Genomic DNA, 12,782 nt, shown 5'->3' with positions numbered 1-12,782 from the left:
CCCCCCCCCTAAGGCCGGAGCCCACGAGCCCCGCTGCCTACGGCTCCTGGAGAAAACTGCGTGGCGCACTCCACGCTGAGCGTCAGGGCAGGGCCCAGGACGCGGCCCCAGACAAGTCATCCCCGAGGGCAGCAGCTATGTTCACCACCCGACGGAGCCCTGGTGTGAGGCTGGGAAGGCAGCTCCTGTTTCCCGCGACGTTCCCGGGGGCCTCACCTGGCCTTTGGCGAAGCCCTCAAAGCCGTCGTAGATGGCGAGCATCTTGTGGCCATCGGCGATGCCCACCCGCACGGCCGAGCGCACGGCGGCGTTCATCCCGGCGGCGGGCGCCCCCACGTTTATGACAGCCACGTTACAGTTGCTCTGCAAGACGAGAGGGCACGCTGCGTCCCCACCCCACGCCCCGGGCGCATGCTGGGCAGACGGCCCGGGAGGCCGGGGGCGAGGGTCTGCGGAGAACACGGTGGGGGGGTGTCCCCTACCTTCACAATCTGATCATCCGGAAACTTGATGGCAAGCCGCTTGTAGGTGTTCAGGTTGGTCTCGAAGCTCCTGGAAGGACAGGGCGCCGCGGGCCCGAGGTTAGAAGGGCTCCCCTGGGAGGTCACCTGAGCCAGATGCAGACAGTCCAGGCACCTGCCAGGGGCGCTTGGGGCAAGCAGCAGGCCCTGGCGTCACCCCGCGCCAAGGCCCCAGTATTCTGTTAGATAAGGAGCGTGCTGTGTACGCGGCCGAGAAACCTGGTCTCTTGTACACCCGAGTGTCTCTCAAAACGCCATCCTTGGGCGACTTTCCATTGTCACCACGCTAACCTCTCCTCCACCCCACCGGCCAGAACAGAGACAGCAAACCAGCGCGTGCCCCCGACTACCCATCGCGTCCCCGCGGCCAGAAGGGGCGCAGCCCCGGAGCATGTCTCAGCGGCCCCGCAGCAGCAAAGGCCCCAGGGACGCAGGGCCCTGCAGAAGGTCACCTGCCGCGGAGCCGCACGGCATCCTTGAATCTCCTCTCGTCCATGGCCTTCTGCACGTCCTGGGTCTTCAAACAAACATGCAAGAGAGACTGTGTCAAGGCTCAGATGCCCGTGGACGGGCCACTGTGCTGGCCGCCTCCCGCGCACCGACCCTCCAAGGCCGCCAGCCCGACACCTGCCACTGCCCGGCGGCTGCCAGGGACAAGCCAGGCCCACCCGGTTCAGGCTGCTAAGAGGGATGTGAGGCCGCGGCCAGCAACGCCAGGCGGGAGGTCCCGGATCCACCTCCCGCCCCACCTTGGGGGCCGCCCGGGTCCTGGGGAAGCTTGCGGAAGCCCACGTGGCACCGACCAGCCACAGACTACGGACAGGACGGCGAGCGCGTGGACGCTGCAGCTCACCATCTGCACGCACTCCACCAGGGGCAGGCGCACCGCCTGGTTCCCGCTCAGTGACACCACGCAGGCCGGCGTCTCCGGGGTGGCCTGGAGGAGGGCGACCACGGCCTCCACCCCCATGCGACTGGCCTGGAAAGGACAATCGCGAAGGTCACAGACGGGGTCAAAGGCCAAGGCAGCAACACCCCCACACCCGGCCCCTGCTCCACAGACGCACGACCGCCCCCTCAGCAGGTGCATCCGTGGGCGGAGGCCTGTCCCCCGTTACTCAGCCAGACTCCAGCTGCCTCCCTGCCTCCCATCCTCCTGGCCTGGGCCTCTGCTGACCCCAGGGCCTGCGTGCACAAACCACACGGGGGCTCTGTTCCCGGGGTCCCGGCCACCCTCGGTCCCCGGGTCTGGGGTCTCCCTGCATCTGCTAGACTTGGGGCCGGGCGGCGTCCGCACATCCTGGATGGGCCACCCCAGCACAGGCACAGACTGTCCCCTCTCGCCCCCAGGGAGGGCACCTGACCATTTGCATCCTCACCAAAATCCGGTCAAAGGCCGAGGGAGTCCCTCCTCTCTGCACGTGCCCAAGGATGGTCACCCGCGTGTCGTATCCCAGCTGTGTGACCACGAGCTGTGGAGACACAGAGCTTTAACGCAGGGGCTCGGCTCGCACAAGGGGGCGAGGGGCAGTCATCCTTCCCCTCCCCCTCCTGCTTCCCACTGACGTGGAAACAAATCCTATTTTCCAATCTTCACTTCCTAGAAGGTTTAATGTTGAGCTTTTCTTTTTCTTTAAAGAATGTCTTTATTACCAAAAAATAAAATCCTGGCCTGTCCTGCCTTGCAAACGAACATAAGTAAGGTGATCAAAAATAAAGAAACAGAGACGTCTCCCTGACCATCGCGCCGGTCTACCGCGGTGTCCCTCGGGCAGGCGCCACCAGCGGCTGGGCCCCCGTCCTCGCCTGTGTGTCTGTCTATCGGGAACGTGTGCCGTCGCCTGCCCAAGTGGACGGCCTGCCCCTGGGACCCTGCCCCCCGCCCCTCCGTCTCCCTAGGACCTCTGGGAATATTCGCGACCCTAAGACTCAAGCGGTTAAGAGTCCTGAGTCATTACAGAAGCATCTCCAAACCCCAGGAAGGACAGAAAGCGCTTTCGTGACGACCACACCCGCTCCAAGGGCGGACCCCGCGCCGCGGGAGGCTGCGTCCCCAGCTGGCCACCGTGAAGAACTGCAACCAACGGACACACTCACCTCCTTGATCTGCTCGGAGGTGATAGGCTTATTCTGGGTGTCTATGGCGCCCTCGGCCACAATGATGATATTCAGTCTCTTTTTCCGGGCACGGTTCTAGGAAAAGCAGAAAATGAGCCACCTCAACCCCCGAACCGTCTCCGTGACAGACAGGCCCAGGGCCCTTTGCCCTGGGCGAGCTGGCCTCTGTCCAAGGGGAAACCTTCACCGGATTTCGCAAGCGGGGTTTCCAACTACCTGGGCGGGTAGGTGGAGGCGGCGGGAGGGACACATGGCCCCAGGCGCGGCCGCGCTCCTTTGCCATCTGGCCCCAGGAGGCAGTGAGCTCAGCCCCGGGCCCCCGCAGCGCGTCTATACCACAGGCCAGGCCTCCAAGCTCCTCCAGCAGCCAGCGCAGCCCGCCACCCCCCTGCAGACCTATCCAGGAAGGCCGGACTTCCCAGCCCCTGCGGCCAGAGCACAGGGCCTGGGCGCGCAGGAGTCAGGAGGGTGGGGAGGGACGGCGGAGGGGCACACCTGCACCTGCACCTGCGCCCGCACCTGCGCCCGCACCTGCACCCACACCCGCACCTGCCACCCCACAGGCCCTGGCGGCCATCACCCAGGAGCGCCCAGAAATCCTCCTCGGCCCGTCTGCTCTCCATCACATCCCACGTCACAGCCCCTCCCGGCCCCTCCCGTGGAGGCGTGGGCCCCAGAGCGGCCAGTGCCTGAAGCTGTGAAGCTGCCCCTGCCCGTGGCACCCGGGGCGCGTCACCCAGGGGGTGGTTCCACGCAGGCCCACCCGGTGCCTCCTCGGGCATCACGCGCTCGCTGGTTTGTCTTTGAATAGACATAAACGTGGTCAACTTCGAAGAACTTGCCGGTCACAAGTATTTTCTAAAAGGTGTAAAGCTGTGGCTTCCAGAGTGGCTGTGACGTGTCCGTGAATGTGGGATGGGCCCCAGAGCTACAGCGTCCACACACCACACTCTCCGGAGGCTCCCAGAGGAACAGCGTCCTCTCCACCGCGTGGGAAGATAGGCCCCTGGCCCCACAGATGCCCAGCACCTAGACACCCCCCCCCCCAGTGCCCGGGGAAGCGCTCGGGTGGCAGCGGGACCCACGGCCCATGGGGAGTCAGGACTCGGACGTGGGGGACTGAGCCCAAATCCCGTCTGGGGGGTGAAGCCAAGACCAGCCCTAGGCCCGGGGCACCTACCCTCATGTGGAAATGCCCGGGACGTGGGGCGAGGGCCCGGGCCTGACAATATGTTCGGGAAGACTCGCAGTGAGCAATGAGAATTCATTACAGACGTGGTGAATTCAGCTGCTTCCGCACGAGGAGCCCGAGCCCTCCGCCTCGGCTCGGCCCACGCTCGGGGCAGGGGCACAACACACTCCCGCCGTCCCCGCGGACGGGAACGCACGGATCTGAAACCCACGGAGTCTGCAGATGAGACCATGCGGTCACAGCAACAACGGGCACCTAAAGCTCAGCTCCTAAACCCAAATAGGGTGTCGGCCCCGCCACCGTCCCTGACCTCCACCCTGTGTGCGTCCTCCCCCCGACCACCTCCCTCACCGAGTGTCCCCTCCCCCAACCCATACCCTCCCATCCCCCCTGCTCCACCATCGTGCACCCTGACCCCCGACCTCCACCCCTGTGCACCCCCTCCCCCCAGCTCCACCATCACGCACGCCCTCCCCCCCACCTTCACCCCCATGCACATCTGTGCAGCGGGCCTGTTTCCTCATCTCCGGGTGCTGCCTGCGGGACTTGGCCTGACCCCGGGGGCCCTGGACCAGGCCCGGGGGCATCACGGGGGCGGGAGGACAGCTGGCGGGCACAGGCACCGCCCTGGGGAATGGGACCACGGGAGCGTCCCTGCGACTGCAGACTCCGCACATATCCTCAGGCCACACAGAGGTACCGTCCAAGACCAGTGCCACCCCGTCAGGCAGCCACGGCCCCACGGTGGCCACCGGGGAGCGCTGCCCTTGTCCCCAGCCAGAACCACGACAGGACAGCAGCTTGAGCGCGTGGTCGGTGATCCTGGGGCCTGGGCGCGCGTGCCCTGACCCATCCGCAGCCGCCAAGCCTCGGCCCCAAGCACACGGGGCCTTCCAGCAGTTCCCCACCTCATTGAAGGTCAGCAAAGCTTTTCGGTACGTCCCCCAAACACCTCTCTTGGACCCTGTCACCTGGAAGGTGGTGGCAGGGTCTCCCGGCACGCAGAGCGCGTGTGCTTGCTGAATACGTCCGTGACTCGCCTGGGCCGCCCGCTGACAGACGGGAGCCGGGGCTTCTGCACCAGGAGCGAACCTCGCACACCCCCCAGGGAGCCGTCCCCCGGGAAGCCGTCCCCCGGGGACAAAGAGCGGGGCACACAGGCCGCCGCGGGCCACACACGGAGAGGCCTGGTCAGAGCCACGGGAACCCCACCCCACCTGACGCACGCCCGCCGCTGGGGACACGCGGGTAGCCAGGTCACACACACCCCACGACACCGCTCGGACTCGCTCCAGAACCGCAAAGTCTCCACCTGTGTGACCCTGAGCCAACGGGGAATCCCCCAGGCCGCCACGCGTCGTGGTCGGGCAGTGGGACCAGCAGCCCCGGCCGTCGAGGGACACACACGTTACCTCTGAGAGCTTGATGCACATGTTCTCTTGCCAACCCTCTTCTGGCGGCGATTCCGGGAGGAACACCCAGTCGGCGCCGCAGGCCAAGGCGCTCACCAGGGCGAGGTACCTGTCCGGAGCAGCAGTGGCCGTGTCAGGCTGCCGCCAGGAACCACAGCGCAGAGGCCACCGGAGCGACGCGCATCGGGGACCGTGGGTTCCACCGGGCGGCATCGGTGCTGTGGGGCGCAGGGCTCTCCAGGGGCCACGCCGAGGCAGCGACGCGTACGTACCCGCAGTGTCTCCCCATAACCTCGAGAACAAAGGTCCTCTGGTGGCTGCAAGAGAGACAAAGGAAACGTCCGTTTACCACCACGCAGCCCATGTGACAACCAAAGAGGCACGTGCTTTCCTCACCAGCTGTGCAGAAAGCCTGCCTCATGTCGGCGGCGGGCACCTGTGGGCCGTGGGCACCTGCCCCGTGATGGCACCTGGCCCCTGGGGACCGCGGGCACCTGCTCTGTGACGGCACCTGGACCCTGGGGGCCACGGGCACCTGCCCCGTGATGGCACCTGTCCCCTGGGGGCTGCGGGCACCTGCCCCATGATGGCACCTGCCCCGTGATGGCACCTGCCCCGTGATGGCCGTGGGCACCTGCCTGGTGATGGCACCTGCCCCATATGGGCCATAAGCACCTGCCCCGTGGTGGCACCTGCCCCTGTTGGCCGCAGGCACCTGCCCCGTAATGGCAGCACACAGCTGAGCATCCAAAGGGCCCGTTGTCTGCAAAAGCAAGCAGGTGCCACTGTGCTAGCATCTCGAGGTTGTATGGGCAAAGGGCCTCAGGGTTACACCCACCCAGCGTGTTGCCCACACGCGCTCACACCCCCGGGCACCCGCCGCATTGCTCAGCACACACAGGACAGCGAGCCGGCCGCCTCCGTGGCCCTCAGGCGCCGACAGCCACTGGATCACGGACAGGAAGCGGCGCTTTCCCCGCGCCCGCAGTGTCCTCGAGCGCCCACCGAGCCAGGCCCGGAGCCATGGCCGGCCTGCTGTTCCCGTGGGGACCTTGCTGGGGTCCCATTGGGGTCGTTTTTTCTAAAGTTGGGGGTAGGAGTAACTTTTTAAGTCGAAAATAAAAGTCAACAGGAAACAGTTTTCTAGCTCTGGTTTCGGAACTTCAGGAGCAACGCCGTATCCGATCACCCACCGGGGACGCCCGCGGACGTCTACACCGTGGCACAGAACATCCATCTGGGGAACCTCCTAGGGCCGACACGGACGTCCACACCACAGCACGTGTCAGCCCCATGCCCCTCCCAGGGCCCTGCATGTGCGTTACCTCTGGGCGGTGGTCATGATGGCGTCAACGACCTCGATGATCCTGTGCAAGGCGGAGTCGGTGCCGATGGTCATGTCCGTCCCGCAGAAGTCGTTGTCGATGGAGCCCACCATGCCCACGACGTTGAGGTACGCATGCTTCTGCACCTGCTCCTTGTCAATCTCGCCTGCGTGGGAAACGGACCCCGCGTGACCCGGAGCCTCCCCCCCCCCCCCCCCCCCCGGCAGCGGGCTGCTGAGCACTGGGCGGCGGCCGCCGGCCTGCTGTTTCAAACCACCTCGTTCTGCACATGTGGGGCGACGGGCGCATGGGGTCCTGACACTAACAGGAAGGAAGACCTGTCTGTGCCGGCATCGGGCAGCGGCCCGGGCACATGTCCCTCCGGGGAGGACGCAGCCCCGTCAGAGGGGCTCCTGGGGGCACGCGTTCCCGGCCACGCTGGGGCTGCTGGTGGCGGGGACATACCCGCCGGCTTGTGGCAAGGACTGTGCGGTTGTGGGTGTGCAATCGGGAGGGGCAGTCAGCAGGGCGCCGGGGGTGGGGGGGACCAGGGCCACCCGAGCCACCACGACGACGGCTGATGGCCACCTGCGCTCCCGGACAGACCCGGGGCTAGGGGCGACCGACTGCCTCTGCCTCGTTCACACCTGAACACGGAGGGTTCCGGGGCGGGGGGTGGCCCTCGTGGCCTGGCTGGTGACAGGGAACCCAACAGTGGAGCGCGACTGCATCTCCGCTCACATCCTGGCAACAAGCAGACACTCGGGAGCCCACGCACCCTCCCCTGGCCCCCCACGTCCCCGCATGGGGACCCCTGGGAAGCCTATCTCAGAGCACCGTGAGCACCACCCGGAACCGGGTCAGACAGGCGGTGCCCGGTGGGGAGCAGTTGCGCAGGACCCGCTGTTCCCGAGGCACAGAGTGCAGGGCCCGGAGAGGGGGGACTGGGCAATCGCGCCGTCCCCAGCACGTGCATCTGCGCAGTCGGCTGGGTGGATGCGAGAGCTCGGAGCTCTCTGGGGGCAACGGAGAGCCCACGGGCGCGACGCGCAGGCCCGGGCTGTACCGTGTTGGGCCAGCTCCTCCAGCAGCCCGCTCCACTCCTTCCGGAAAATGTTGGCTCCCGTGAGGCTCCCGTCCCCGCCGATCACGCACAGGTTGGTGATGCCCCGTTGAACCAAGTTACACGCGGCTTTCAGGCGACCCTCCCGAGTCCGGAAAGCTTTGCAACGGGCACTGCCGATAATGGTCCCTCCCTGGAAGACAAAGGACGTGGCGTTTATCAACCTTCCTCCTGTGGGACAGGAAGCAGCGGAGCTGGCACATGTGCCACCTGCAGGACCCGCAAAATCTGGGCTCCCCTGGGCCCATGTGTTCAGGTGTGGGTACAGCGGACAGGGGCTCGGCACCGGGCCCAGGACGTCAGGTAAACGCCAAGGAAGAGAGTCCGGAGGTGCCCCAGCCTCCCGGGGGGCCTGGGGTGGAGGTGGCCAGACCCCACCGCCTGGCCTCCCTCGGGCCCAGGTGGCACAGCCCTGTCTGCCAGAGCTCGCCATGCGCGCAGGCTAAGTGGGGACCTGGGAGCCAGAAGATTCCTGTTTGCCCAGGAGCCCCGCCCCCACCTCTCCAAGGCCAAGTCTCAGGAAAACTCAAGTCAGATCGCGCAAACTGCCGAGAGCGAGAGGCCAGGACTCCTCACACTTGCCCTTTCGATCACGAAAGATTCCTGGGCATTGGGAGAAAAGAGCAGGACCCTTCACATTCCCCGCGATGTGCTCACAAACCTCGGCGGTGCGTCTTCCTCCAAGGACACGCCCAGGTCGTAAGCAGGGGGAGCAGCGGGAGGGCCGTGGGGACAGTGGGTCCAGGTCACCAGGTTCACGGCCTGGCGTGCAGGCCGGTTCCCTGGATCGGACCTGACCGGGAGCCATCGGAGGGTCATGGGATTTCGCCCCACTGGAAGCTGCCCGGGCAGCTGTTGCACACCCAAGGGGTCACATGCTGGTGGCTCGGTGGGATGCCGCGGCTGAGGAAGGTGCAGAGGTTGCGGGCCTGTCCTGTGTCGCCGGGTGGGGACAGCGCCCAGCACAAGGCGGCCCCCCTCATGGGGTTTAGGGTCAGGACCTCGGAAGACGCCGCCCTGATGCTGGCATGTAGTGCTCCCCGCAGAGGCCTCACCGGCCAGTCTGCCTCCCCGGGAGGACAGGGCACAGGGGTCCAAGCGCAGGCCCCACCAGCTTACAGGGTACGCCCGCCATCACCTCCTGCGGGGTGACAGGCACCAGCTGATCCAGAACGTGCTGCGGGTCCGGGGGCACAAGGTGCCGGGTGCCCACGCCGTGACGGGTGTTCTCAGCAGCCGCATCGTCGGCCTTTCTGCCGTGGGAACGTCTAAGGCCTACGTTTTTAGCAACGTCCAAGGTCATAGTTATCGTGCAGCAGCGTGGACGTTCCCGAAGGTGCGAGGCATGACGATTTTACACTCGCCCTGTAGGGTGATCACCATGCTCCAACTTACGAGCTCGTCCGTCACCTTGGGCTCCTGTCTGTGTGTGTCGACAGCGAAGGTATTCTCAGCAACTTTCAAGAGTACAATGCGGGGTCCTTAACCGCAGCCGCCGCGCTGTACGTTCCAGAAGCTGTTCACCTTCTGCCTGAAGTTGGGGCCCGGAGTCCAGCAGCGGGTCCCTGTCTGCACCCCCCCCCAGTCCCCGGCAGCCACCGGCGTGTCCTGCTTCTGAGCTGAGCTTAGGTCCCCAGGTAGGGGGTGGCGCGTGTCCATCTCTCGGCGGCCGACCCACGTCAGCCAGCGGGTCGCCCCGGAGGTGTGTACGCCGTCCAGGCCGCACGGGTCCCCTCGCCTCTTACGGGGGAACGTGCTCCACTTACACCCGGACACCACAGGAACAGGATCCGCGCTGTTGCGCAGGCGCCCACGGCAAGGCTGTGCCAGCTCGTGGCTCCCTCCTCTTAAAATATTAACGGGTACGTCTCAACAGGTCCAACCGCCAGTGAAGAGCTTATTGTCAAGTCCGTTCTTCCCACGTAATCCGCCTCGTAATCCACCTCCCACCAGGCCTGGAGGCTGCCCTGAGCTAGTGTTTGGGGAATTTGCAGGCAGGAAACGACCAGGCAGATTTCTTTTAAATTCAAAGTAAGCAATTGCTCTGCCTGCAGCAAGTACTTGCCTCATTCTTGTGCACATCAGAGCAATTAGCCCCGATGGCTCAGGCTGGAACAGGGAGGCTGTGTTCCTCTAAGGCCCTGGGAGGCCCTGGGAGGCCCTGGGAGGCCCTGGGAGGCCCTGGGAGGCCGCCCGGGGGGGGGGGGGGGGGGGGGGGGGGGGGACCGTTCCCAGGCCTGCTTGCACTGACACCAAGTGATGGAGAATCCAGGGGGCGGGGGCATTGGCCGAGAATGAGGCACCAACACACCCAAGCCGCCTCCGGGCTCATCCGCTCTTAAAACAAAGGCAAACCCCGAAACCACTAGGAGGACCCCAGTGAAGGCTGGCGGCCGCTAAGGACCCTTGGCGGCAGGAACACTGCTCCTCCGTCCGCAGGATGGAAAAGCCGACCTGGGAAACCCACACGAGAGCCGTAGCTTCAGGTCAAATCCCTACCCGGCTGGCTGCCCACAGATGGATCCCGGGGAGGGGCGCGTGACCATCCTCCAGGGCCTCGGGGCCGCCCTGGGGCTTCGTGCTGAGCAGGAACCTCATCCCAACGCAGCCCCCTCCCCGCCCCGGGTCCCTGTCCCCCTCATCACACGGTGTACAGTCAGCCACTGCTTGCCCACCCAGTCCTGCCCCGGGAGCCTGGGGGGCCCGACACCCCCGACGGCGCCCCTGTGCCCCTGGCAGGTGGAGGCTCAGGGACAGGGCATGGCCAGAGGGCGAAGGGCAAAGCCAGACAGGAGCTTATGGCCCCTCACAGACCCGGAGCCACCCGCTAGGGACCCGGGACCCGCTGGCCCCACCCACACCTCCTGAACCTCCGCGTCACCCTGTGTGTCCGCGCGGCTCATTCTCTGACTCCCTGCGATCCTGCAGCAAAGCTCCTTGAGGACTTGAACCGAAGGACAAAGCAAGGCTGTTTCCTCACCGGGCGAGGAGGGGAAAGGAACGCGGGCAGCAGGCTCACGCGTGTCACATGCCGCCGGCGCCTCAGCATGAAAGGTTTGCAGGTGGGACGGGGCGGGCTTTAGGGACCCGGAGCATCGGACTCAGCACGTACCACTTGCAGGATGCTCGAGACGCTTTCCCAGTCGGCCTCCACGATGTTGCTGCCACCATCGACCATGCCCTGGTAACCCTGCGGGTGAGAGCGGGAATCCTCGTGAGATGGGGTGACTGCTGAGCAGTCAGGTGGACCCGTGAACCCCGTGGGCGCGGATGACGAGGACTCCGAGCCCCGAGGGCCCCAGGGTTAGAAGCAGTGCGAGAGCAGTGCTGGCCCGACGCATCGAAGGTGCACGAAAGCGCCTAATGGGTGTGACACGTGGGACCTTCTTGCCAGACCCATCCCAGGTACCGGGGGGAACGAGACAGCGTGCCTGTCACCCCACAGCGCCTGAGCGCCTCAAACAGGGGGAAACTTACCCAAAAAGCGTCTGTAGTTTAACAAACTCCCGTGCAAACAGTGCGGTCAATCACACTGCACACAAGAGCACATGCCTGTCGGGGCCTCAGTTTCCCCTGGCGATCCATGCTCCCCCATGGTGCGTCTGAGAAAGCAGCGCAGCCAGCGGTCCTCCCTACCTTCCAGGTCGGGGCTGCGGGCTCCCCGGGGACGGCGTCAGCCCACACTTTCCCCGGAAGCCCGAGGGCCGCACCCTTCAGACCCCAAGCACAGCGGATCTCCCCGGGCTCCCCCCCGCAGGCCGCGCGACGCCGAGGAATCTGGGAACACCCACAAGCGCCTTTACCTGCGTGACTCTCCCCAGGACGCTCAACCTTACAAAGGAATGGACCTAGCAGGTCATCAGTGGGGACTCGGATGTCCTAACCAGGAGAGGTCAAGAGGGAAGGGGAGGGAAGGGGTCTTCGAGGCGGCCCACGGGGCAGGGGACCGCGGCTGCCTTTCGGGGCCAGGGATGCGCGCTCCTACTATGCCCCCCCCACCAGAAGTCCGGCACAGACTGCGTCGTCTAACGAGCAACGCGCATCCACAGGGTGTTCAGTGCACAGAACGCGTCACGGTAGCTTTACATTGTGAGACGTGGGGTTACAGGATTCTCTCTATGCCGTAGACAGTGCGTTCCCTGGACTTCTGGAAGTTACACGGGATGAACCTGCTCTCGACGTTCAGTCGGAGCCTCCGTCCCCCTTCCTGTGTCACACGTAAATGAGGCTTCCATCAGCACCCGCGTCTGTGGATGCATGTGTCTCAGGTCACATAGATACACGTTGTGTGACATGTAATGTGTCGTGGATGTTCACCTACTTATAATCCATCGATACAATTACAATATTTTATGTTACACGAAGCGTACATTGTACATTGTAGATACGTTAGACCTTGCAACCATGTGGTATTTTATACACAGTCTGTATGGATAAATACACATATGCCTGCGCATGTCCTCGTCACATAGGCAGCACGTGTGCCAAGCAGCAAAGGGACAGGTGCACAGGATGAAGGAGCACGGAGAGGCCGATGGCAGGCTCGTGGTGGAGCCAGCAGGCCTTCCCGCGCCCCCGGACAGAGGACGGATGCTGGGGCTCTGGCTCCCGCAGCCCCCAGAGCAGCCCCGCCGTGCACCGGGCAGTTTCCGCCAGCTCCAGATAACGTGCTGAGCCACCGCGGCTGTCACGTGCAGGAGTGTGGTGGGATCCAGGCCCGGCCCTGGAAAGCCGGCTGGTGAGAGAGGCTGTATCCACGCCGGGCCCGTGCGTGAGCTGCCCAAGCACAGACGCCGCTGGGGGACGGGGCACCCAAAGCCAGCCGTCCCCCCAAGTCCCGGGGATCGTCGGCAGGAACAAGCGGGGCCCCAGATGACAGTAGGCGGACAGAACAGGCGGGGGACCCAGACGGAGAACGCCCCGCACTCTGCACACCCCACACCACAGACTCCCATCAGCAGCTCCCCACCATCTGTGCCATCTGTGCACGCGCCGCAGCTCGCCCTCTCCCCTGCAGCTCCCTCCTTGGAGGCCTGGGTGGGGACACCCCACGTGAGCGGGCCTGCGGGCCTCCAGACCCTGGACATGGAT

The 12,782-nt window shown here is 65.3% G+C and overlaps 1 protein-coding gene across 1 annotated transcript in view; it reads right to left on the bottom strand.

Moving 5' to 3' along the window:
- The window catches only part of PFKP (phosphofructokinase, platelet), a 43,660-nt gene that overhangs the window by 13,990 nt on the left and 16,888 nt on the right, over positions 1-12,782 (bottom strand). Inside the window, exons 3-13 of the mRNA XM_055331807.1 lie at positions 10,804-10,881; positions 7,635-7,824; positions 6,569-6,734; positions 5,516-5,560; positions 5,244-5,352; positions 2,619-2,714; positions 1,901-1,993; positions 1,375-1,500; positions 974-1,038; positions 483-552; positions 217-363 (exon numbers count right to left, since the gene is read on the bottom strand). Coding sequence (XP_055187782.1) covers positions 217-363; positions 483-552; positions 974-1,038; positions 1,375-1,500; positions 1,901-1,993; positions 2,619-2,714; positions 5,244-5,352; positions 5,516-5,560; positions 6,569-6,734; positions 7,635-7,824; positions 10,804-10,881 — 1,185 coding nt within the window. The remainder of the gene's footprint in view (positions 1-216; positions 364-482; positions 553-973; positions 1,039-1,374; positions 1,501-1,900; positions 1,994-2,618; positions 2,715-5,243; positions 5,353-5,515; positions 5,561-6,568; positions 6,735-7,634; positions 7,825-10,803; positions 10,882-12,782) is intronic.

This window comes from Nyctereutes procyonoides, unplaced genomic scaffold (genome assembly GCF_905146905.1).
Source record: "Nyctereutes procyonoides isolate TBG_1078 unplaced genomic scaffold, NYPRO_anot_genome, whole genome shotgun sequence".
NCBI classification, from domain to species: domain Eukaryota; kingdom Metazoa; phylum Chordata; class Mammalia; order Carnivora; family Canidae; genus Nyctereutes; species Nyctereutes procyonoides.
Note: the sequence above shows the minus strand (reverse complement) of the source record. Positions and strands in the feature narration are given on the sequence as shown.